Source organism: Nycticebus coucang, chromosome 2 (assembly GCF_027406575.1).
Source record: "Nycticebus coucang isolate mNycCou1 chromosome 2, mNycCou1.pri, whole genome shotgun sequence".
NCBI classification, from domain to species: Eukaryota; Metazoa; Chordata; class Mammalia; order Primates; family Lorisidae; genus Nycticebus; species Nycticebus coucang.
Window position 1 is genome coordinate 121,597,582 of NC_069781.1, and position 26,837 is coordinate 121,624,418.

Here is a 26,837-nt window from a genome sequence, read left to right on the forward strand (position 1 = left end):
TGCAAAACTGGGGGATCTGTCAGGCCAAGCCTTTCTTACTGTCTTTTTACTCTTTTGGCATTCTGCAACAAGGCTTTAGAATGATAGTTTTTGACTAGAAATTTGTTTATGAGTTTCCAATCCATCCAGAGTTTTACTCTGAGTTTAGACTCTTGCTAAGTCTCCCCAAGCCAAGCTACTATCATCCCTTCTGGGTCCCTGCAGAAAAGCTTTGGCCTGGTTTGACTTTGCTGTTTTCACTGTCAATTTATCAGAAGATGACACTCCAACAAGAAAGCCAGGATTTACACCAAGAAGGGGAAAACAGAGGCCTTCCCCACCTTCCTCCCTAATTGGTATGTGAGGCACCTGTCTGTCTGTGGCACTGCTTATACCTGGTCAGGGCACAGACAAGCACTGTGGAAAGCAGGAAAACAAATCTTCCCAGTGTTGCAATCATCACATATGAATAATTGATTGATGCTGCATTATCCCTTCAGACCCTGACTGTCCGAGAGACAAAGAGCAAAAGCTTCTGCACCCCTGAGCCTGCTGCCCTCAAGCCGAATGTCAGCACCGTGAAATCACAGAACCTGAAGCCACGTGCACGCTCCTTTTAACTCAGCTCATCATTCTTGATATTTCCATCTTCTCTCCTATCACCTGGGCTGCACCAGCGATCAATAGCCTCCTGCATGGCCCCTGTGTCTTCGTTTCCTTCTCCACTGTGCCGCACGTCTTACTGAAGCACAACTTGGAAGCTTTGTACCCTACTCACAAAGAAAAATCTGCAGTGGCTCCAAGGACATCCAGAAGGTCAGGGTGCCGAGCAGGGTCTGGGATTATCTATGTCTCTGGGCAGTGGTTGCCACACTGTGTGCCCCTTGCACCAAGGGAAGGGACAAAGAAGAGGCTGAGTAGGGTTTCCAGTTGCCAGCGTCACCAGATCAGCCTCACTAGCATCTGTTTGCATGCAATGGCTCTGCAAAGGAATTCATCCAATGATACAAAGCAAACTATTTTATTTCTTTAAAAAGGCTTGAAACCCTGTACATCCCTGAAATGAAGGGATGAGTTTTAGTCTACACATTCCACAGTGTTTGGCAAGCCAGCTGATCTCTTTGAGCCTTAATGTGCTTGCTATAGAAAACTATTTTCTCCATCTCATGCCACTGACATTCTGGGCTAGATGTCATCATTGTGGGGCCTCCTGTGCATTGCGGGATGTTTACCAGCAGCCTGGCCTCTACTTGGCAGATGCCAGGAGCAGTTCCATTCCCACAGATGTGACAACCAAAAATGTCTCCAGTCCTTGCTAATTGTTCTCTCTGGGACAGAATCACTCATGTTGAGAATCACTGCCATGAAACAGTTAAGCATTTACCTGTCTTATAGGACTGCGACAAAGAATAAGTGAAATCGTCGATGAAAACATGCTTTGCAAACCGCTATTATTAGATGTCTGTAAGAACCACCTGATGTACCGCTTGACATGAATAAATAATTGTACAGTCAATACTGAATGTGATGATGAAGCTACTGTGTACAAGCAGAGTCATGAGATTTTTATCTTTTTGTCTATCTCTTTAAATCTTTGTGATACTTGATCTTGGGTAACCCAAAGCCAGGCATGATACCAGGCATGATCATGCCAAGATGATACAAGCTCTAACATCGACAGCTCAGCAGCCCTGCATATTAACCCCTGATTCCCTACAGTGAAAACAAAATAAGTGCATATGGGTCAACAAAACAAGGCTGAATCTGCATGTATTCATTTGTTTATTTATTCCTGTGCACCTTTGGACAACTTGTGCTGTATGCCCACTATATAAAACACATGAGTGTTATGGATTAAGAAATCAGAATGAATGGGACAGAGTCCTTAGGTCTGAGGCTCAACAGTTTAAAATAGTGGTCAGCAAATTGCCCATAGTTTTCATAAAGTTATATCAGAACACAGCCATGCCCATTTCTTTATGTGCCGTCTACAGTAGTTTTCATCCTGTAAGGTCAGGGTCAAGTACTTGTAACAGAGACTGCGCGGACCACAAACACTAAAATATTTACTATCTGGTCCTTTTACAGAAAAAGCTTCTAGAAGGAGGACCTGAAAATAACCCTCATTCACCCTTCAGATGTGTCTTGGGCATTAAATTTACATTTCAACTGGCTTTAGAACCTTGTATTATCATTTCGGGAAACTTCCAGGATTTTCCAGGTGAAGACGATAATAAGAGTGGATCTTTATGGAGACTGACTAAGGTCCAGCACTATATTCCCATTCCATGTACAGCATCTGTTTAAATCATACTAATTATCTTAGGAGGTATCATTTTTCCCACTTTACAGGTGAGGAAAGTGTAACATAGAATCAGTAAGGAACACAGTTTGACTCCACACAAGGAGAGTCTGCATTGTCGCAGGTTCTCCACCATGGCTTACCTTTCACAGAGTAAGAGGTCTGAGCTTACAGAAAACACACACCACCTCCACACATGACCGTGAGCCTCATTGAAAACTCTTATACTGTTGTCAAAGGAACACGGTGGTTGAAACCTACAGGCAAATAATGAGGTCAGAGGGAAAGGCCTTGAGATAAAAGTAGGTCTCAACAGGATCACCTGGGGAGAGGTTGACATCCTGCATGTGTGTAAGAACCAGGATTGGTTGCACGTGCATTACAGTGAGTGGTGTTTGGTGGCGCTAAGAGGTATGTGTCAGGCAGGAAAAACTCAACACTGCCCTCCGCGGCTCTGCTGGAGCCCGAGTGGCAGCCTTGGAACATCCTGCCCATTTGGGGAATGTGGTTCATCATCCTGCCCCTCCTCCTCACCAGTATAATCCCAGCTGGAAGCTGACCTTCTTCACCCAATTGAATTGGGTTCAATTCACCCAATGAATTGGGTTCAATTCAATTGTTTAACTATGTGCATTAGTCCCCAGAGACTCCAATTTTACTTGAGTAGGGCTCAAGGGTGAGTACTCCACTGTGGACCTTTCTCTCTCCTTGACGTAGAAAAACCTGTCACACTTTTCAAACCTCCTCAAGTGTCAGCCCATTTTTAAATTGTAATTTCAAAAACCAGACGGAGCTCTGGAAGGGTTCCATGTTTATTTCAGAGGTTTTCAAACCTGATCTCTTCGAGCCCCTCAGGAATTTCTGTGGGAGTTTCTCCGTGTTTGGCAAGAGTCAGAGAAAAGGTAGAGGGTACAGGAAAGTCCAGGCTGCCCTTACCTGGGGTCTCCCAACTCTGTGCCCACTGTATCCGCTCCATGCATGTAACTTCTTCATAAGAGTTTATGTGTTAAGAAAGGGTTCTGCTGCTAATGAATTTCCAAACCCCTCATCTACCATTTTTGAAAGACCAAACTACCATCAAGTGTATGGCAAAAAACTTGCTGAAATCCCTACAGCCAAAAAAAAAATTTGAATTTTTTTTTTAATTTAAAGCTAGAGTCCAGCTTTTAATTGAAGCTAGAGTCCAGCTTTCCTAACTACATGTGGAAGGTGAGAATGAGCTTGGAAATGTGATAATTTTCTGCTTTGAAAACGATTACAACTGATTTCAAATTTTAGCTCCCTGCTTACCATTTGTGAGATCTTTGGCAAGTCACTGACCACCCCACCCCACCCCCCCACCAACTCCATCTTCCTCGCATATGAAATGGGGATAATGATATCACAGAGTCCTGTGAGAATTTATGGGATACTGTGAGTAGGGTGCCTGGCAAGTGTGGGTGCTCCATAATTAATAGCTATGACCATTATTCATTGCAGGTACTCTAATAAATAGTCATTCTCACCCCCACTCCCTACCATCTTCTCCAAATGGGATGAGGGTTGCAGGAGAAGGGTGGGGTGAAAGAAAGTTGTGGGGTGCTCCTGACCACGCGAGGAAGGTAACAGTTCTCCAGAGAGGCAGAGGGAGACCGGGAAACCTAACCACAAGATGTGCTGCGATTACCCAGAGGCAGCCCTCAAAAAAGCAGCTCGATGCTCCCGCCCTCCGTGAAGTCCCCCTCAATCACTCCGGCATCGCTGGGATGCAACGAATTCCACCGCTGTTCTAACCCCGGGCTCGCTCACCCTGCCTCCTCCCAACTCCCTTAAATAAAGGCTAAGCGAATGCCTCTGAGACCATCTTCAGCTAATTTCCTCCAAGACATGCAAGCTGCTAACGCTGGAAAGCACAGATAGTGTGGAATAGCAAATATGGCCAAAATTAGATTAAAATAACCTCCTGATAAACAAATTACTCATCGAAAATAAATATTGGGCCAGCGCGGGTAAAATAACTAAAAGCACAGCACCACCACATGGCAGCAAGGGGAACTACATGTGCTGCTGTGCGGTTCCGCCCCAAACAGCCCACCCAAACCTGCTGCCTCTGACAGTCCGACAGTCCCAGCCGACAGGAAAGGGACAACGAAGGACAAGTAGCATCCTCTTAGCCTAAACTTTTAAAATTCCTTTATGTGCTTATGCAAAGACATAAATATTTGGTAGACAAGACTGAACTTGGAACCAAGAATAAAAACCCACGTGCCAAATTGAAGTAACCTTCAACTAGGAGTCGTAACCCTTGGAGTCCTGCACCCAGTCTCTCTCTCAGCATCATTTATCAGGCTGACCTGGAGCTCAACCTCATAGCAGAGACACCCGACCTCACACAACCATGCTGTTGCGCTGGTCACCTCCCACTGAGTCCCATTCGGATGCTTATAAGGAGTAGGCAGTGCGATATTCTCTTCTAACTGAAAGGACAGATGCTCTCTCCCAAAATAATCCTTCCTGCTAATACTTGGAAGCATTCATTTGGCTTTCCTTTAGTGTTCAGTTGTTATCTTCTTTGGGCTAAATAAACCTCATTAATCTCATTAATCCCTTCTTGGTACAGCATAGGACTCAGATCCCCAGGATCTGTAGAGAAGCAGGTAAGCACGTAGCCTTTTAGCTATGTACATTACCTAAGCTTTCCAAACCTCAGTCCCCACCCCTGTAAAATGGGGATTGTGATACCTCCTTGATAGGCTCGCTGTGTCCACGGTGCCTGATGTACTAAGAACTCGATAAATGGAAGATATTTGTGTTGTCATTTTAGACCAACAGCGTGATGGATGTAGCTTGCTATGCTGCATTCAAACAGAGCCGATCGCAGCAGTCCATCTCAGTGTGACAAATGCAAAAATCTATCAATATTACTCGAAGCAGATTTTTGGCTCGTCACTGAAATATATCACATGCTTCTCCAGAAGTTACAGTGGAAGAAGAGACATCAGCTCTATAATCACAGCACACTTTGACTTCTTCTGGGAATGAGAATTAGGCTGGACTCTTTCTTTATCAAGGCGTAGTGAAATCAGGAAGCTAGAATCCTTTCTTGGGCCAACATGAATGTATTAGCAGCTCCCCTGGGGATAGCCCAATGGCCTGGAGAATACAGCAGGAATCTCAGTCCAGTAAGAGAAATGCGTATAAATATATACACCCATACATACATACGTGAAAAAATATACAATTTGTTGATTACACTGCAGCTCGTTTTCGGAAATATAAATATAGGGCACAGGTGAGGGTTGCGTGGTTCAGAGAAAGCTCCTGAGAGAGCTTTTTGTGCTAAGACTTAAAAAAAGAGCCTGGATTAGCTGGGCATGAAACATTCAAAGTCTCAGAAATCTGGGTGGGTTTCTCCCCCTCTCTGGTCCTCAGTTTCCTCTTATGAAAATGAGGGGATTGGATCAGATCAATAGTTTTCTGGGTTGTCAGGAGCACTAGATTGCTGTGAATGTGTTTCAGAGGCCACCTTAGGGAGATATTGGTGGGAGCTGAACAGACATGGCCATGAACTCTCCATTCAAAAATACATATGTTAATTTGCTTGATTTAGCCCTTCCAGAATGTATACATATTGCAAAACGTCATGTTACATACCATAAATACATGCATTTCAATTATTCAATTACAAAACAAATAAGGCTGGGTATAGTGGTTCACGCATGAAATCCTAGCATTTTAGGAGGCCAAAGTAGAACTGCTAGAGGCCAGGAGTTTGAGACCACACAGGCAACATAGCCAGACCCTGGCTCTACAAAAAAATAAAAATAAAAATATTAGCTGGGCGTGGTGGGCAACTGTTGTCCCAGCTACACAGGAGGATGAGAGAGAAAGAGCATTTGAGCCCAGGAGTTCAAGGCTGCAGTGAGCTATGGTGATGCCACTGCACCCCAGCCTGGTGCCAGAGAAAGACCCTGTGGCAAAAACCAAATAAATAAGAATAAATTTTTTAAAAAACAAATATTTGAATACTACTTCACTAAGTTACCTTGAAGTTATTTTCTAGCTCTCATCATCTAACTCAGCGGTTCACAACATGTGGGTCGCAACCCACAGGAACTGTATTAAAGGGTCACGGTATTAGGAAGGTTGAGAACCACTGATCTAATGCCACATCATGTGGGCAGAAGCTTGGGGTCACCAAAGTTGTCAAGGCAGAGACCAAAGCCTGGAGGACAGGACACAAGCCATGTGGAGACACAGAATGTTTGTGGGATCCCAAGGAGGGCTGAAGACTACTTTGATCAGCTGGTAGGTGCGTACCCTTATTGCAAGAATATGACCTTTAAATCTCGGCAGCAAGGTTAATACCAAGACATTACTTAAATGCCACTCATCCTGAAACATATATTGCCATTCTGAGGACTCCTTCTGGTTCCCAGAATTCTTATAAAGGCCTGGGTTTGGTGCATTTCAACATGGCCCCTTCTTTGACAAGTTTGCAGTGGAACAGCCATCTGCTCTCCCATCCACCAGTCTCTGCACTGCTGTCTGCCAGGCCACCGCGGTGACCACCAAGACCATGAAGCTGGCTGTTCATGATCAGGCTCTTGGCACTCAGAAGGCCTCTCTCCCTCTACTCTTGTAGTGACAGGCTGAGGAGCTATCCCTGTGCGCCAGCCAGATAGATCATTAGCTAGGAGATCTGCAAAGTGTCTCCACTTCCTGCCAAACTTCCCATTAGCTCTCCTGCATCTCTCCCTCACTCCTTTCTTCTCCGTCTCTCTTCCTTTGCTAACTCACTTTCCTGTCCCAGCACCCTCCTTCTGCCCCACCTTCTGCAAACTCCTGAATTCCTCTGAATGACAATTTTTAAGTTGAAGAGTGGTCTAAAGTAGACCCATCATTTCCTTTTTAAATTTTAGGGCCTGAAACCGAAGGTGTTTTCTTCTTGCAAGAATATGACCTTTAAATCTGGGCAGCAAGGTTAATACCAAGACATTATTTAAAGATTCATCCCTGGAGCCAGTACAAATCAGGCATAATCCCGTTGCCGCTGGCTTACTCAAGTGCCTCTTCCAAGATGGCAATTTTTCAAAAATGCATTAATGCATAATGCTCATGGAAGGGAATACAGGGAGTGAAGAAAAAGAGGGAGCTGTGGATAGAGCAAGGAGAGGAGAAGGGGCTGAGAGAAAAAAGAAAAAGAGACAGAGAAAGAGGGAGCGGGAAAGAGGAGCTAGATAAGCTAGAGTGGAGGCAGATAGCAAGAGCGATAGTGACCAAGGACAACATGTTTTGATTTATTAGTGAAAACAAAATGCCTGCAATATTAAGTAGCACTATTTCTTAATCAAAGCTTTATTAAATTCTGGTGATAAAAACCTAAAGTGTTTAGGGGATAGGATAAAGCATAAAAGGGAAAAGCTTTCAATACAGGAAGATTTAGGGCAGGATTCGTGCATGTGTGGGTGGAGAGCAAGGGAACTGGTACAAGGAAAGGCACGGAACTTTGACCAGACCATTCCAGCCCACGTAGGTGCCAAAAGGACCCCTGAAGGTGCAACAATTTTTAATGTGTAAGATCTCCAGGTGATTGGGAAAGAGACCTAGGGACTCTAAGCATATTTTGGCCTCTATTGCCTGGGAAGGAAAAGAAATTGAGAGATGCATTTCAGTTCATTTCTCTCTTCCTACCATCCACGTATCCTTGGTTGACTTTTCCTGCAGAAGGGACTTGATGAAGAGAGAGCTGAGGCAAAGTAATGAGATCTTCCCACACAGCCCGCCAGCCCATGCCCTTCTGTTCTGCTGTTACTGAGGCTGAGCTACAAGTCTTCCCGGCCCTCAGCCTTTCTTTTCCTGTTACTGGTGTGGTTGCCTCTCAACAGACACTACTTCATAGGGCTTTGGTGACTTCAGATGCAGTGTTTACTGTCTCAGAAGCACTGACTGCCCCGGAGGTAACTAAGCTTTAGTTCTGGCTTTATTCATATTTAGGCTGGGGAATGTTCTTCTTTTGTGATATAATTACGGAGATCTGCTACAATGGCCAAATTCACACTAACTGACCAGCAAACATCAAGGTAAAATAATCAGCAAAGGGATGTGCCTTCAGGAGCTAAAGCTTTGTGCAAACATGCCCAGTTATTGGTGCCAGATGATAAGGTTTTGAATTTTAGGTAGAAACTGACTTCCTGCATATAAGTTCAACTGGTATGAACTTGCTCTGAAATCCAAACCGACAGATAGTCCATGTCAGGTCTTAACCACACGTGACATGTAGACAATATAAAGCAGCTGGACAATTCCATGGCACTCATGCCCTGTAGCTCCCCCAGCTCACCGGAGTGGCACCATCGGCGCCCACATCCTCCATGCTGCAATAGTTGGGTTAGGCTAGGAGAAGGAGGATGGCCACTGCCTGGAATGCTACAACTGCTCCTTTCCAAATCTAAGACAGAATTGGCTATTTAAATGCTGTGTTCCCTCGTGCTAAGCTCACATATGATCTCGGAATTCTTCTACCACACACTGGAGTTGTCACTTTTCATAGAACCACTTTTCCTGCTTGGTCCCAAGATTCCCTAGCACCTGTTCCTCTCCCAAGTAATTTGTGAATGCTGAAAAGGGATTTCTGCCTTTGGTGTTTCGAACTTTTATGAACCTACATGAATGATCTTGATGCTGAGGAATTTAAAATCAATTATGCAAGAAGTACATTTCTAAGGAAATATCAATAAAGGCATTTGGGGAGGGACCCCTTGAAATGCTGACTGGGCTTCAGCTCACCTGTGGACCCAAATGTACATCCATGATTCTCAGCAGAAGGCGATTCTAACCACTCAACTCCCACTCCAGTGCAGATATTTGGCATTGTCTGAAGATAATTTTATTTGCTACAACTAGGAATAATACAGGCATCTGGTGGATACAGGCCAAGGATTTGGCTAAATACCCTTAAATGCATAGAACATAACCTAACAACAAAGAATTATCCAAAATGCTGATGATGCCAAGGTTGACAAACACTCATAGACATGAAGGCTGAGTATTTAGTAATAGAAAGAATGTTAGAGAATCTCGCATTCAACTCTCTCATGTCATAAATAAGAGTCCTAAGACCCAGATAAACACGTGTATAGACAGCTCAGCCAAATTAGCAAATAACCCTAGATATCTTTCTTAGGGCACTTTACAACCTGTTTTACCTATGGAGGACAGCAAGCCATCAGCTCCCTAATGGTTTTAAGTACATGGACATTAGAACGACAAATGTCAAAACCATCAGTTCTCCTCATGGATGGGTGGACGCAGGTACCACCATTTTTGTCCATGGGAATATCGCAAATCAGTCATCCATTTTAAATGTTAGTCAACAAGTATTTATTGCAGGATTTTTATTGTGCTGAGGCAAGTAGAACAATGATCAACGAAGATAACCCTTTCTTTTCAAAGCTGGCAGCTCCCTGAGAGATGGACAGCAACAATTTCAAGCAGTGTAATCAATGCTCAGGTGTGGGGGCTGATGGGAGCACAGTGGGAAGGCATTCGACCTAGTCAAGGCAGTCAGGAAAGTTTGTCAGTGGAGGTGATTCCCGCATCAATCTCTGAGGGGAGAGTAACTCTAGAGGTCAGAAATTAAAAGCGGAGCCTCAGCATGGCATGCTCAGCCTGAGTGCTAGAAACCTAGCGAAATGGTCTGAGCCATATCCACTGGCTATTGGCTTCCCCTGGGCTGAGACATCATGCTTCTTATCAACATAGGTAGTAACTGGCATGTGACTACTTTCGGACTTTTACATATAGCAGGTACATTTTCTATCAGGACACTTCACTGTAAGCTTAAGGCCTGAGGAAAGTATGAATGTGTCTAAACCGTAAGTTAACCCTACTGAGGGCTCAGGGCTCCCTTCCCATGAACCGTCAAGTTCCCCAGGGCTGAGGCTGGGCTGGGGAGACTCAGAAGAAAGCTACTTGCCCAAGGCATGGCATTCAGGGCTGGCCCACCAGGCCATCCGCAAGCACCTTTACTTCTACAATTCAGCACTCGCTCACCTGGCTGCATCAGACACTGGGCATTTGAAAGCCAAAGAGGGAAGCAGGAAGTAATGAGAAAAAGTTGGCAAACCTGTAGCATGTCCAGTCTAAAGACAGAACAGTCCCCTTCCCAGAACCCACAGGGAATGGCTTCCCATGCCCTCCTATCTCACTCTGCCTCCCCCAGCCTTCTCTCGCTCACACCTGCACTCTACCTGAAGGTCAGAAAGCTGTGGAAAAACCTGTGTCTCATGTCAAGTTCCAATGGACCAAATGAATTCAAACTCCAATTTTTCTTCAGTCTGTAAAAAAGTGAAGCATCATCGTGTGGTTTTGGCTTTTTCTCTGTGCCTGTGGTTGACAGAGATGTATGGATGGGTGGAGAGGGCATTTTTATTTTTATTTTTTTATTTATAAGTTTTATTAAAGTTCACCTATTACCCACAAGCCTCAGGCTCCCTACAGAGAAACAAATATCCCAATTGAAGCAGCTGGTTTCCAAGGTGCCAAATTAAAATAGATGAAGAGGTAAAGAGGAGGGGGGAAAACAAACATTAAGCTAGACTTCTTCCCTCCCAAGTGCATTGTGCCTGCTACTATATTTATTGCACACATGGAATTGACTCCCAATGTAATTAGGCAAGGGCTACTAGGCAAAAAAAAGTCTTCAAATTATTCAGGCCCACCCCAGAGCTATTCGTTTGCAATCATTCAAAAGCAACTGAAATGAAAGCCAACTTTTTAAATATAAATTTGTTATCAGCGTTTACATTGTCCAAGAACTTCTCAACACTCTACCTGGCCAAGGATGTAGAGTCATGAGCTCAGCTGAGTTGAGAGCCAGATGCAAGAATACTGCTTCCCACCCAGCCATAACCTTTTCTTCCACTGGACAATCTGGACTTTATGCCAATAATCCTTCAGGGCTGTTGGCCCTATTAGAAGGAGCTGGAGAGTACCCAGTGCTGCCATAGACAGAATACCCCCTTTAGATCCCGTTATCTTGGTGGGATCGCTACAGACATGTCCACATGGAGGGACATTCACTTTCTCTTTGCAGGCATGCTCTTGGTGCAGCCGTGATACCCTCCGTCTCACCCCAAATGTCCAGGACTGTGGCTCTATTTGCCTTACGGGCCAAATATGAGCCATAAGAACAGGAGAGTACCTTTAACTAAAATCGGAGGGAAAACAAAGAACCACTCTTCAAAAGAGGTGCTTACTGGATTTCAGCAATGCTGCCAAAACTTCAGTGGCTACCCTGGGGAGAGAGAAAGAAAAGTGGGAAGTCAATGTTCAGTGGTCTTTTTGTCAGCCCATGGATCCCACAGCCAGTGTGCTCATGGCTGCTACCTAACAGAGCCATGATTAACCAAGTAGCAGGTGTGCTATCGATCACCTCCTGACCATTTAAGAGGCATGAATGCAGAAACCGTGCCGAGTGAAGGGTCTGTCTTACAGATGGGCCTCAGAGGCCCTCTCTGCTGCTGAAAATCTCCTCTCCTCCCCAGGCCTCCCACTTTCCACCAACTTTCTTGCACAGAGCGGCTTGTTTTTCTGTTCAGATCAGCCAGAGCTCTTGTTAGTCTCTTAATTTGTACCTGGAAACATATGGGGATGCGGGAAGATGGGCAAAGAAGGAGTGGGACTTGAAGCCTCAGTGGTGCAAACTTCATACCTCAGAGGACACAGTGGAAAATGCGCTCACACGTTGGAAAGAGAGGCTGTTTCCTCAGGGTGGAAAATGCTTACATCAAGATTTTCCTTCCAACTTAATTGCTTTCTTCCATGCAGGAATTTCACAATCTTTGCAGTGGAAGGAGAATTAAAAATAAATTTTGGCTCACATATGTATTAGTGATCTTTCAATCTGTTCCTGGAGCCTGGGAAGGTCACACAAAGACCCACTCACAGGGCAGAGGAAAACTAGACTGATCGAAAGAGAATCATGTTTGCTTTTCTAAAGATCGGAAGCATTCTAAATGGCCCTACTAACTTAATAGCAGTAAATCTGTTCCCACCACCTCTCCGGGGACTGGGAAACCAGGCCAAAGAGATTGTATCATGCTTCCAAAATTATATATAGACATGAGCAGAGCTAGGACCCCAAATCTAGGAATCTGTCTGCCCACCTCTGCTTCCTCCCCTTCTGCTGTTTTCCAGAGTCTGTCTCTCTCACTGGCCCTGCCCTGGCCTCTGCCTGGTCTATAAAAGACAGTTTTCTTTACAATATGTTAGTTAATATTGAGCAACAGTGCCAGCAGGAAAAGGAAAATAAATGAACAAATAAACATAAGCTAAAATACAATAGAAATGTAGCAGGTGAGACATCACTGTTTCCAATAACCTGGAAGGATGTCAGTGAGAGCAAAGGCCTGAATTTCACAGGCCCCACTGCAAACCCACCACTGTGTGGGTGACATTCCACTCAGCGTGATGGAAACCACCCCGGTGGTCAGGAAGAAGATGAGGCTAGCTTGCAGGGCTGCTTGGTTTACCACCCCATCCCCGAGACAACCATTTTCCTCGGATCGACTTTCAGCTCCTTATACCTCACTCTTTTGTGAGCCCACAGTTTTGGCAACAATGGGTTTAGGAAGGAATACATTGAAGGTTTCTGGGAATCCAAGGTAATGCAGAAAACCTGGGAGCCACAGTACACAGGGTTTGTCTTGGGCTGGGGCCGAAAGAAAATCAGAATTTTGGAAGAAAGCTGAGTAGCCAAATTAATTTCATCAAAAAGGTTTACCTCTCATGTTTACATGGATGGAGCTGGAACATATTCTTCTTAGTAAAGTATCTCAAGAATGGAAGAAAAAGTATCCAGTGTACTCAGCCCTACTATGAAACTAATTTATGGCTTTCACATGAAAGCTATAACCCAGTTATAACCTAAGAATAGGGGGAAGGAGGAAAGGGAGGGGAGGAAGGGGAGGGAGGGGGAGAGGTGGGCAGAGGGAGGGTGATTGGTGGGATTACACCTGCAGTGCATCTTACAAGGGTATATGTGAAACTTAGTAAATGTGGAATGTAAATGTCTTAAGAAAATGCCAGGAAGGCCATGTTAACCAGTGTGATGAAAATGTGTCAAACGGTCTATAAAACCAGTATATGGTGCCCCATGATCGCATTAATGTACACAGCTATGATTTAATAAAAAAAAAAAAAAAGGAAGAAAAGAGTGAGCAGTGCATGAAACCACAGAAACAGGAAAAGAATGAGGTTGTTTCAACAGAGTACCTAATCCACTCCTAGATCGCAGATTGCAGGCCAGGTCTATAAGGGCAGTAACCTCACATTTCTGATTCACACTACACTTTTGTTTTAAGGAGGTCATAGCTGAGGTCATGGTCCATTGGGTAGTAGATGTTTTTTGAGACTCAGGGTAGTGGTGGGGAGGGACATGAGAGGTGATAAGGATGCCAACCCAAAGAGTGGTCTGGGAAAAAAAAGGATAAGTTAGGGGGAAGCTGAGAGCCCAAAATGTAAGTCTCTGACCAGCAGCCTCTCATTTCCTGAGAGCTAAATAGAACTGGTAGCATCTCAGCCCCATCCCTGACCTGCTGAATCAGAGGCTCTATTCTCACTGACAATTCACATGCACAGGACGGTTTGGGAATAACTGGTCTAGAGGACAGCATCGTTGTGGCTTGGTTACTCTGTAGAGCAGTGGTTCTCAACCTGTGGGTCGCAACCCCTTTTTAACAATGAAACTACATTGCGGCATTAGGAAGGTTGAGAACCACTGCTGTAGAGGCTGAGAGGGAGATTCACAAGGACTCCCAGGTCTCAATTCTCTAGAAAGTATCTAATAACATGTCAACATAACAAATAAATATGAATCCAAATGGTGACATTATATGGCAGAAAACACATGGTAAGTGTCACATTAGTCAAAGAATCAAGGCTGATTCCTGAGAGATCAGAAAAGATTTCTTTCTTTATAGGTCGTAAGTGGAGGATCAATGTTTAGCGCAGCAAGGGGCACACTGAGGTCAATGATAGAGATAAGACTTGAGGCCACAGTCTCGTTTTCTAAAGAGCTCAGATTCAATTCTGTAGGTGATGAGGAGCCATTTTTTTTAATCAAGGAGATATGGTGTCAAAAATGAGAAAAGCGAGAGGGAGGTTGTGAGCAAAGAATTAACACGATTTGATGAAAGGTTAGTTATAGAGGGCAAAAGAAAGGGAAGAGTCGGCAGTGGTCTGAAATATTCAAGTTGAATGGGGGGAATGAGAGAGCCATTAATAGATGAAGGGGGACTTTGCAGTGTTTAGAGAAAATAATGATTTTGATTTAAGACATGCTGAGTTCAAGATGACAGGGATAAAGCCAGTTGAAACTGTTTGTGATATTGCTGGAGGCATACACAGAGAACTCTGGAGAGCGTCCAGAGTTGGAAACACATGAAGTACTACAGTAGCAGTGGCAGTGGTAGCCACGGAGCCAGGGACATCTGTGAGTAAATTCAGTCAAAAGCAGATAGAGGGCTGACCCAGGAAAACCTCAGACAGTCAAGGAAGTAGAAGGAGACCTGGGGACGTTCAACTTTGGGACTGAAAGTCACTAGGTCATCTAGGCACAGTGTTTTTCAAACTGTAAGTTGTGACGCAATGGTGCATTATAAAATCAATTTCATGGGTATTAACTGTATTTGCTAATAAAACAGAAGAAACTGGGATGGAATCAAATATACCAGAGTCATCTCATGTAGCAAAGGTTAGCAGTGATCTGAGCAATTTTTATTTTAAAGCATAAATATGTGTGTGTGTGTGCGCGCGCGCGCGTGCGTGTCTATCGGAAATGTAATATAAATGCTTTCCTTTATTGAAAATAAAACAGGTTGATTAGAATGTCATGTACTTATAAGACCTGAACAAGGACAAACATCCAGAATCAAGTGATGAGCAAGCCTAAACCATTTGCTCTCCTACATGGTGCCTGGTCACCTGTGTGAATGTCACCAGGGCTCTCTGTTCCTAAGGACACTGCCTTTTTGCCCTCTGTTGGCTGAAGACCACTCTCAGTCCCTAGAGGCTACTTGCAGGTTTTAGAAACCACCTGCTCTTCCTTGCACTATAGATTACCTCAACATGACAGCATACTTTTCATCAAGGAGAGTTTCTCTAGTGAATATGTATACAAGACAAAGTCTTACATAACCTCACATAATCAGAGGGGTGATATACCTTCACCTTTGCCATAATCTACAGGTGAAAAGCAAATCACAGCTCTTCCAACTCAAAGGGAGGAAATCACACAACATGAACACCAGGAGGTGGGAGTAGTAGGAGCCACCTTAGAGTCTGTCCTCTGCCCAACGTTTCCTGCAATCTTTGGCATTCAGACACCAAGATCCTAACATTCCCCTTACCAAGGCATGACCTTCCCCAGAGACTGGATTTCTCCCAGAAGCTGAACATACAACCATCATACTACATCATCCTTACTTCATCCTTACTGCCCAGATCTCACCATTCTTTCAAACACCCCACTTTTAACTTCTAGAGTGTTCTTAAATAGCCCATTCTTCTTGAACTCTGCTGTCCCCCTAGTCTAAGCATCTCAGAGTCTGGTACTCCACCAAGAAATGTAATGAAATGTAATATCTACAGTTATGGTTCCTTGGTTGAAATATACATTTTAATATCCAATATAATAAATGCATATTAACAACATAATCATTCTAGAGACATTAGAAAATGTAGTTAAGCAAAAAAGAGTGTAATAACTTAAATCACCCAAATATCTCCCACTTAACTATTGCTTTAGTTCCAGAACTAATCCATTCATATCTACTCAAGATCCCCTTCAAACCTTTCTTTAGGCTGCTTGCAACTGGAGTGATCTTCTCAAAAGAACACCTGGTTAGGGCACCCTGATACTGCCACCACCACACCCCCTCTTGGTGTTGAATAAACATATAAATCTAGAACAAATATGGACCAGGAGGCACTCAAGTCTGGCAGCTGCCACCCTCTCTAGCCTCATCTCACACTGCTCCCTCTTACCCTCTACTGCTGCCCCGTGGCTTTTTGCCAAGCCCTAGAACATGTTCCCATCACTTTTCTTTTGTCCTTGCTAATGCTGCAACCTAAAATGCTCTGGACCCTCCCTGCACCTCCTTACCTGTAGCTCATATCTCATCCTTTCCATCCTAACTTAGGAAAGACTTCCTTCACCCGCAGTCCTTCATTAGACACATGGATTCTTTTTTCCCTCTCTTCTTATCGCACAATGCAGTTGGTAATTATTCACTGAGTTATGTGATTATTTTATTAATGTCTGCCTGCTCTTCTCTACAAGCTCCAGAAAATAGGAAATATTTTTTGTTTTGCATCCTTTTACCCCTATCATTGATGGTATTTAAACACAGAACACCATCGAATATTTGCTGAACCTTTTCCAAAATCAAGGCACTCGTTTAAAAGCTTTATATATGTTATTCATTCATTCAACAAATATTTACTTGACTAGGTAACAGGATGAATTGATAAACCAAAGACTGTTGCACTCAGAGAGTCTCAATATTCTTCAGTTGAAGGAAATAGTCAATGGATAATAGTATTTTTTTAAAGCATACTAAGTAAGCATTCTAAAATGTGGTAACGCTTAATGGAGGAAAAAAGGAAGAGCACAGTAAAGAGATCAGCTGCACAAGGACTGATTTCAAGTTTGAGAAGGTTGGCTGCAGTGGCATTCATTGAGAAGACAATATCTGAAAGAGAAGGTGAAGGATGAAGGAAGTTGCCATCCTATATCAGGAGGTAGCATGCCCTGGGCAAGGCAGAGCCAGGGCAGACACTACAAGGAGACTGCAGTCCTGAGCTGTTCAAGGGACAGCACGTTGGCCAGGCCTCCTGGAACCAAAAGGAAGATAGGAGAGGAGCAGGAACTGAGGTGAAAAATAGCAGCTAATTCCTATAGTGCCTGATGGGCACTTTGAGAGCTTTGGATTTAATCTGAGAGGTGGATTCACTGCAGATTTTTGAACAATGGTCTAGCGTTTTTAAAAATAATTTCTCTGGCTGCTCCACTTTAAAAAGAAAAAAGTGGGGGGGGAGAACGGGCAGAGGGAGGGTGATTGGTGGGATTATACCTACGGTGCATCTTACAAGGGTACATGTGAAACTTACTAAATGTAAAATATAAATGGCTTAACACAATAACTAAGAAAATGCCAGGCAGGCTATGTTAACCAGTGTGATGAAAATGTGTCAAATGGCCTATAAAACCAGTGTATGGTTCTCCATGATTGCATGAATGTACACAGCTATGATTCAATAATAAATAAATTTTAAAATATAAATAATAATTAAAAATTAAAAAAAAAAAAGAAAAAGGACTCTGGGAAGATAAGAGACCAGTAGAAAGCTATGTGCTCTCTAGACAGAGTAGCAACTAAAAAGGATTATGCACAAGGACCTAGTAGGATTTAGACTAGGAACTCAGAGTTCGTTTGATATCTGAAATTCAATCAATATAATCATTTACCTTATAATAAGGAAGGATTTAAATACCACGTGATCATCTAAATAGACAAGGAAATAGCATTTGACAAAATTCTTCACACTTTTATTGTTAAATCATTCCACAAGCTGGAATAAAAGGGAACTTCCTCAACTTTATAAAGGGGCCAACAGAAAGCCCACAGCTAATACGACACTTAATGAGGACAGACTGAATGCTTCTTCCTAAGGTCAGGAACAAAATAAAGACATAAAATTCTTCCACCTCTGTTCAACATCGTGTTGGAAGTTCTACCAAGGCATTGGAAATGAATGAATGAATGACGTGCAGACTGGACAAGAAAATGTAAAATTATTTCTATTTGCAGATACTATAATCTTGGATACAGAAAATCTTAAAGAATCCACTAAAAACTAATAAATGAGCTTTTCAAAGTGGCAATAATAAAAGGTTAATACACAAAAGAATCAATTGTATTTTTGTATGTTAGCAATGAACAATTCACAAATGAAGTTTTTTAAAAATATCAACTACAACGGTACCCCAAAGAACATAATCCCTGGAAATAAATTCAACAAAAGACATCAAGGCTTTTCCCTTAAAAACTAGAAAACCCCATCAGAAAAACAATTTGAAAATATCTAAATAAACAGAAATCACCCAAATGTCATCTCTCATCTCTCTACTGCAGTAGCCCTAGAACTAATGCAATGCTATCTAAGCTAGGCCCCCCTCAAACTATTCCCCAGAGTATAATCAGAGTGATCTTCTCCACATAACATGGATCTGTTTTGAATTTAGAGCTAACAGAATTTCTTGACAGATCATTTTGAAAAGTAACATTGGTTCAGTTATTTTTCATGACAATCTCCATTTCATAGATAAAAAAATGAAGAAGTTAAATTAACCTGCCTGAAGTAGCCACACTATAAGCAGCAAAACTGGAACTTGGTGTCACATGTGTCTGACCCCAAGTTAGGTACTTAACCTCTACTGTTCAGCACAAGATTGAGCACTAGGGGTCGTGAGCTTCTTTAGGGAGATTTCAGAAAGAAGGAAGAAGGTGGCTCTAGAATTGAACCCTAGAGCCAAACTAGGCAGGGAGGCATGAGGGTATTGTAGCAGAAAGAGAAAGTGGGGTGGGCGGGGGGGAGGGGGAGAGTTAGCCAAAGACAAGGTGGATAAAGCAGGAGAACCTTTAGAAGGGATTGAACATGTTGTCTACAGAGCACAGATGCCCAGAATACCATCTGGTATAGTCCCAGCCTCCTGCCTGGCTTGAGAGGGAATAGCAGGAAAGATAAAATCTCACAGTCAAGCACTCTCTCGCTCTCTCCCTCTCTCTCCCTCTCTCTCTCTCTCTCTCTCTCTCTCTCTCTCTCTCACACACACACACACACACACACACGGCTGAATGACTGATGAAAATGGATAACACATGATCCTGCTAATCACCATTTTCAAGGGAGAAAGGAGAAAACAGAAATGGAAACTGAGATGTCCCCTGCGTGGTGAAAGGAAAGGAAAACCAAGAACATATGGTGCAAAGGTTGAACCAGATTTTGTGCCCACCAGGGAACTTGTCCATTTTCTCTGGAAAGAAAAAGAAAAAGAATCCCCATCCCCAACTCTATCCAGACGCTGTCAAAGGCAGATGTGGGAGCCATCATAAATCATGGAAAAATTTTATAAGAGAAATCAAAACCCAGACCTGAGACTGGTTTGGTGAGTGACCCTCAGCAGGGAGGTGGCTACTGCCCAAGACAGGAACCAGGAGCACAGCGCTGCAATCGGGGCTGGATGGACTCCGCCTGCCTGGCTTGTCACAAGCAGAGACTGTGCAGATGAGAATGACTGTGAAGTATTTCCAGATCCACAGCAACAGCAACAGGACAAGGACTCAGCAGAAGCTTTTGGGAACCCCAGGTACCAGGAAATGCCTGGGAAGCAAATGTCTGGGGGGAAGGTGTGGACCAGGATTGCATTAAGCTCTCACAAACGGGAGAGTCTTTCTACGTAGAAGTATGACTCAAATTAGCATTTGAGGCAAACATTACCCTTGAACTTCCTTAAATTATTCATAAGCACAATGTACGTGGATGCGATTACAATATATTACTATATCGTAATTTGTATATTTGAAGATACATTGAGTAACATACATAATTAAGCATATATATGCAAAGTAGAGTTTTACGGAATATTTATTCAATAGATGGCTGTAACAGTAGGATATATAGGCTACACATTTGGTTTAATTCTTGTGAGTATAACATATGTATGCTACAATCCACTCTTGAAAGATCTGGAAGCATAAAAGGAAAGATCTGATATCCATCTTCCCCCGGTCTCACTTACCTGAATTTTGATGAGTGTTACTTCTAGTGTGTGCACATTAAGTGTTGATTGATTAGGTCCAATTTAATAGTGAGTACCTGTGCTGTATCTTTTTGAATTCTTGTGACATTTTACTTAGAAGAATGGTCTCCACTTCCATCTGGTTAATACAAGACGTACTAGTTCACCACTTTTTTATGGCTGAATAGCACCACATGGTGTACATATGTCACGTTTTATTAATCCTCTCATGTATTGATGAGCACTTGGGTTGTTTCCATATCTTTGCAATTAGGAATTGTGCCGCTATAAAGACTTGTAAGCAGGTATCTTCTTTTCCTGTGGGTAAATTCCCAGTAATAGAATTGCTGGATTGAATGGTAAGTCTACTTTTAGTTCTTTAAGGTATTTCCAAACTACTTTCCACAGAGGTTGTCCTAGTTTGCAGTCCCACCAACAGTGTATGAATGTTCCTAGCTCTCAGCCTCCATATCAGTATTTGATGTTTGGGGACTTCTTGACAAGAACCATTCTTGTTGGAGTTAGGTGATACCTCCTTGTGGTTTTGATTTGCATTTCCCTGATGATCAGAGATGTTGAGCATTTTTTCATATATTTGTTAGCCGGTAGTCTATCTTCTTTTGAAAATTTGTTGTTCCTGTATCTTGTCTATTTTTTAATGGAGTCATTTATTTTTTTTCTTGCTGGTTTGCTCGAGTTATTTGTAGATTCTTGTTATCAGCCCTTTATCAGATGTATAGCATGCAATTTTCTTGGATCTTGATTGACCTATGAATAAGTCTACAACAAGTCTAGGATATGGCAGCCTGGACTATTCTTATCTGTTACTAAATTTTATGTTAACTAAGGAGAGTATGATGCTAAAAAGAGATATAAATTTTTATGTTATAGAATTATAAGTATGTAAGAATTTATGCATTTTATAACCTTGAATATATACTTTACTAAACTTATGATTGTTACTATCAGTAAAATTATATTTATTATACTATTAGTATATGAGTTACACTTTTAATATATGAAAGTGTTGGGATGAGAGCTTGAATAAGAAGACAACTTATTTTTCCAATTTAAAGAATTCATAATTCTTTGAGGCGACACCACAATGGGAGCAAATGAAAAAAATTGGTGGCTGTTATTCTAGAAAAATGATATAATGGAAATAAAAACTTCTGGAAAATAAGCACTTTTAACCAATGGAGCATGGCAATAGCTCAGCTACCAGTGACCAAAATCTGTGATAATTTTAAGTCACTCTCATATAGAAAGATACCGTAGATGACATAAATGAGGTCCTAAACATTAATTAGAGTCACAAAGGATCTTTCTTCTTGTAATTTTTTGAAATGAGGAGAGTTCATTTAAAGTTCATTTAAAAACAATTTTAATTCTCTGATCCATCAATTTAATGATTTAGTTCTTTTTCTTTTCTGCTACTTAAATGTGCTGTCACCTAAAATAAATCCAGGCCCAAATGAGACTTTAGAAATGAAAAAGTTAAACTGACAAACCTTCTAAATTACAGCATCTGGACCTTCAAACAACTGAGAAAACAAACTGAGATATGTATATAACAATTAACAACACTTGGATGGGAATTGGATTTACAGAATAATCTTTCTTTTGGAAATCAATCCAATCCCTAATGAAAAACAAAACAAAACAAAAAAAGAAATCTTGGCTTTTGCTAGCAAGATAGTTGTGTAAACTCCAAGACATGTTAGAATCACCCATGTTTATTTTCACCACCCCATTAATAGGATTAAACGGATATGAAGATTAAATGGCTTTACTAGGGTGGGTTTGTACATTTGCAGAGTGTTTGTTGATAAATAAAATTAATTTCAAATAATATAAATTATGAGAAATAATTTTTCTTATAAACACTAGGCAAATTTTAAAAACTTTTCTATAGGGGCCAGAATCTTTCATGCTGCCAAAATTCTGCCTATATATTCATTTGCCTGATTTACTGTATTCAAGTCACAAAGCTAGAAGGAGAGTTCGTCCAAGATGAAGTAAGTCAGCTGATGAGTGATGTCACACAATTTCCATAGCAATACAGTATCACGAATGAAAGAACAAAGTACTTGGCCTCCTAAAAAGTGGGAAGTTAGCATTTTTGATGCACAGGGGCTAGATGATGATGACCAAGTGCACCATTATTGATTAGTGTCCTATGTTAACATGTCTTTTGAGAACTATCAATCAAATATATTCTGGCCAAATAGTCAAATGTCTTGAGAGCTTTAAGTCTTTTCTTAAGACAACAGACACAGAGAATGTGCAGTTCTAGATTAGCAGATCCAAAAGTGTGTTCTGTTGACTACAAATGCCAGAAGACATTCCATGTTCAGGTAAGTGTAGGAACCACTTCACACAACATTCTCCCATACTGACATGACTCAAAAAATTATAATATATTTGCACAATGTATCTATGCAACTTTTATAACATAAAGAATGAGCCTTATCTACTTTTGTTGAATGGAAATAAACAACTTGCATAACAGTAAATAAAATATTGATGTTAAAATATTAAAAGTACACCAAAAAGTATGAGTATAACATGATATATGTACATGTACACACACAAACAGGAACACCACAAGTTGCCTTTAGCAGCGATCTCAAGGGCTGGAGTTGAGGCCTAGACCTATTGCAGTCATCCTTCTAACCAACCCATGGATGAAGTGCACACTAAGCATGGCAGGGACAAAGGTGGACAAAGCCTGGGATCCTTGATGCCATCATGGAGTCCGTAAATCAACCAACTCTGAAGTCCATCCTACATCTCAACTCACTTACATGAAATAACAAAATCTCTTGTTGCCCAAATTATTTAGGTCAGAGTGTATGCTACGGACCACCAAACAAATGATATAATTCCTCAGAAATATTTAAAATAGATCTTTTTAACAACATTTTAAAACTACTCTTTTACAAATTTGCAACATATTAATGGGTTTAAAACTCCAAGACATCCTGTGGTTTAAAAAAAATTTTATGATATTTGAGTGAGAGCTCCCAAAATGTATTTGATCAGGGAATCCTTTTATTGTCTCCTCTGTAAGTGTGATTATCCTGAACAAAAGAGTACACTTGCCTAAAGACACCTGCAGGCACAACTGGGAAAGACTTAGAAATACGGGCAAATCGCAGAGCCTGGGTTGCAGGAAAAATGGCCAACTTCCCTAAGAAAGGAAATCCTTGAGGGACTTTTAAAATTATGAATCACCAATATCAACTTTTTTGGCTACGCTGTCACGTGGTTTAATCACCACCACACCCACCTTGTGCCCTGAGTCTTCGTAAAACTTGCCAGCTGGACAATTATTGGTGAACACAGCCAGTGAAGGGATACTGATTTCCCATAAGATTTGGAATCAAATTTCATTTTACTCTAAAGATAGGGGATCCCAGCAAGACAGATAATTTGCAGATTTTCAAGAAGGTATAATACACATATAATTTTTAAAATTTTTCTAGCCATTATTTTGGTAGGCAATTATGCTTCAGTTTTTTTTTAATTTCCTGAGTCTGATGAATCAAGCAATGTTAAATATGTATTAAGTGCAAATAAAAATTCCCAAACCCTATGAAAAATAGACACTATAACATGACCTCTCCTTCAGCGCCGTCACAGTAAAGGGCACACCAAATTAGACATTTGGTCCAGGATGACCACAAGCAAATTCAACCAATCAGAGCTACAAACATCTACTTCACCTGGGTACCCTTCAACTAGCGGTTATTATCACTGTGATTTTAGATATATTTCTGGAATTTTATGATTAACAATTGTCTTTCCTATTAATCTATAAAACCCAGGACAGGGACCTCATGTATTTCTACATGCCCACATAGCACCCAACCTATACTAAGCTCTCAATAAATGTATAATGAAAGAACGAATGCATGAGTAAATGTGGTATTTAAAGACCCTCATAGATCAATTGAAGAAGTAAATCAGTCATGCTTAGTGACTATAATAAAAGAATAAATTTATACCCATCATAAAATAGCATCTGCAAGTGGAAGAGAACTTGTCAAAGACAGAATATTTGTATCAGGTTCGACAGGAAGACCTAAATGACAAACTGTAAAAATATGGCTTTCCTTTTACATGTCTTCTGCTGAAGACCTTGCTAGCTTGTCCCTTTCATGTCCAATTTGACAGGGTTAGGACCATGATTAAATCACCATAGTATAAATTTTAGGTCTCTGGCATTCCCTTTGGAAAGGAGGGCTAACTATTCTGTGCCTGAGTCCTGGCCTATCTTCCCATCATACTAACTACCCAACAGAGGATCAGGAATTCATTCCACAATTCATCTGGTCTGCTAGGTATCACCAAGTTTATCATAGGCTAATTAGTTATAGAACAAGTTAGTGCTTCAGGAAGTTAGTTCTTCGGGTACACAGAAACACAAATCGGAGAGCATCAATTTCCAGAACGCTGTACTTCTAAAATCATTACCCCAGAAATCCTAAAGTATAGCAAACTGAACAGTCTTTGGGATCAGATGTTGAAGTTAAAACTATGATCTATCAGGACAAGGGGGCAGCAAAAGGAAAATGTAGGAGGAAAGATTCCAAAACCATGGCCATTAATGTAGAATCGCACCCTATTAGTACATATCAGTCTTTCTTTGTGAAGCAGAGAACCAGACAGTTTGACAAATGAGCAGCATAATGGAAGATGCTGAGGAAGATGATTAAGGGAGTGGAATAATTGATATATGAGGAAAGAGGTTTTTGAGAAATCTAATTATAAAGCAACCCAGCCAAACGATGAGTTCTCTGAGAAAGTGCAGATGTACTTCTGGTTTGCTCTCAGAAGCAAACCCCAGAACAGGATAAGAACAAAATGAATTGTTCCAACAGGATGTGAGTAGGAGTAAAAGGAAGAAATAAAAAATAGTAAAGTCAAGAGCTAGTATCAGGATGGAATTCCTCACCAGAGAATGTGTTGCTCTACAAAGATTCCACCTGACACCTGGCAGTCTTATTCCCAGACAGAGGACTTGGAAGTGAACCTCAGTTACTCTCCATTGGCGTGATGGGCTGGCCAGAAAGGGTGTTGTGTCATTTCCAATTAGTGGGATTGTTTAATACTAAGAACTAAGAATGAGGACTGAAGGGTAGTATTCTTTACTGAGCTTGTTATGTTCAACCCTTTACTCTGGGCCCTCATCCATTTAAATCTCACAACCACCCCATCGGACAAGCACTATGATATACATTTTTAAAGTGTAGAAATCAAGGTTCAGCAACATTAAGAAACTTGCTTAAAGTCAACGAAAGAAGAGGCAACTCTTGAACCCAAATCCATGACTTCTATTATCATATTAATTTCAACAGTTCAGGGAGTTTTCAATACATGTTCTTTCAAGTTCTGATATCCCGGTGAATGTGATGGAGTAGAGAAGTTTTGGGAGCAGAGACAGAGCAGAAATCTGAATTTTTCAACTATGACTTTCAACAAGACAGCTATTGGCTGGGTGCGGTGGCTCACACTGTAATCCTAGCACTCTAGGAGGCCAAGGTGGGAGGACTGAACTCAGGAGTTCAAAACCAGCCAGAGGAAGAGCAAGACCCCATCTCTACTAAAAATAGAAAAGCTAGCCAGGCGTCATGGCAGGTGCCTGTAGTTCCAGCTACCCCGGAAACCGAGGCAGGAGGATCACTTGAGCCCAGAAGTTAGAGGCTGCAGTGAGCTGTGATGATACCACAGAGCTCTCCCCAGGGTTCCAGAGTGAGACTCTGTCTCAAAAAAAAAAGACACCTATTATCTGTGTTGTATTGTGGGATTTCATATAAAAATTCATTTGTAAAAGGGAGCATATATCTTCTACTTCAAAAAGAAGTTGTAAAAAATATCAGACTTTAAAAATATAAAGCAATGTCTTTCCTTCTCTGATACCCTCTCTTATGGCTGATGCTATGTGAGACCTTGTCAACTGATGGATGTGGATGTGTGTGGTTTTCATTGAGATGTGTGAGTCTGCAGTATGGTTTTGATGCTTTTGCTCACAAAAAAAGGAAGCTACAGACATTAAGTGCTTTACTATGTTAGATATAGCCTTGGTATCAATAACAGACTAGTGATCCTCAAATTATTTTCAGAAATAAGTGTAGACTTGGGCTGGCTGAATTGAAAAACCAATGTGCACTATATAATGGGAAAAGTGTGGGATTTAAAGTCAGATTCTCTGACTTGAACCTCGCTTTCATATGACCTTGGACATGTTGCCAAATATCTCTCAGGCTCTGTTCCCTCATATGTAAAATGGCGGTATAAATGCTAACTTCACATTGATATGAAAATTAAATAAGATAATGTACAATGAAAACATCTGACACATTTTGGATTCCCAATTGAGGTCCCATTTTATTAATATTGATGATTCAAATTCTTGAAAGTAATGACACCCTCTAAGAAATGAACTTGCAAGGGTCCTTTGTGGTAGCCAGAGGGCTTTGTTGCAGATTGGCTTGAGAATAAAATACCACTCCCAAGACAAACATTTTGACAAGTCCATGGCAGGTTTGCCCTCATGTTTAACTACACTTGAAATGTTCGCTTGATAGGAGTGGAACACTCATAGCAAAAAAGAGCACTCTTTATTCTGTCATTAATTTTTCCCCTGTTCATTTTTACTGATCATGATATGAGGTCCAGAGATTGCATGATATTTTCAAATGCATC

At 41.6% G+C, this 26,837-nt stretch overlaps 1 protein-coding gene across 3 annotated transcripts in view; it reads right to left on the bottom strand.

Annotated features, from left to right (window-relative positions):
* The window catches only part of AGBL1 (AGBL carboxypeptidase 1), a 698,527-nt gene that overhangs the window by 593,804 nt on the left and 77,886 nt on the right, over window positions 1-26,837 (bottom strand). For all 3 annotated transcript variants that reach the window (XM_053581727.1, XM_053581726.1, XM_053581728.1), the window contains exon 6: window positions 11,521-11,558. In XM_053581727.1, the coding sequence (XP_053437702.1) occupies window positions 11,521-11,558 (38 nt within the window). The remainder of the gene's footprint in view (window positions 1-11,520; window positions 11,559-26,837) is intronic.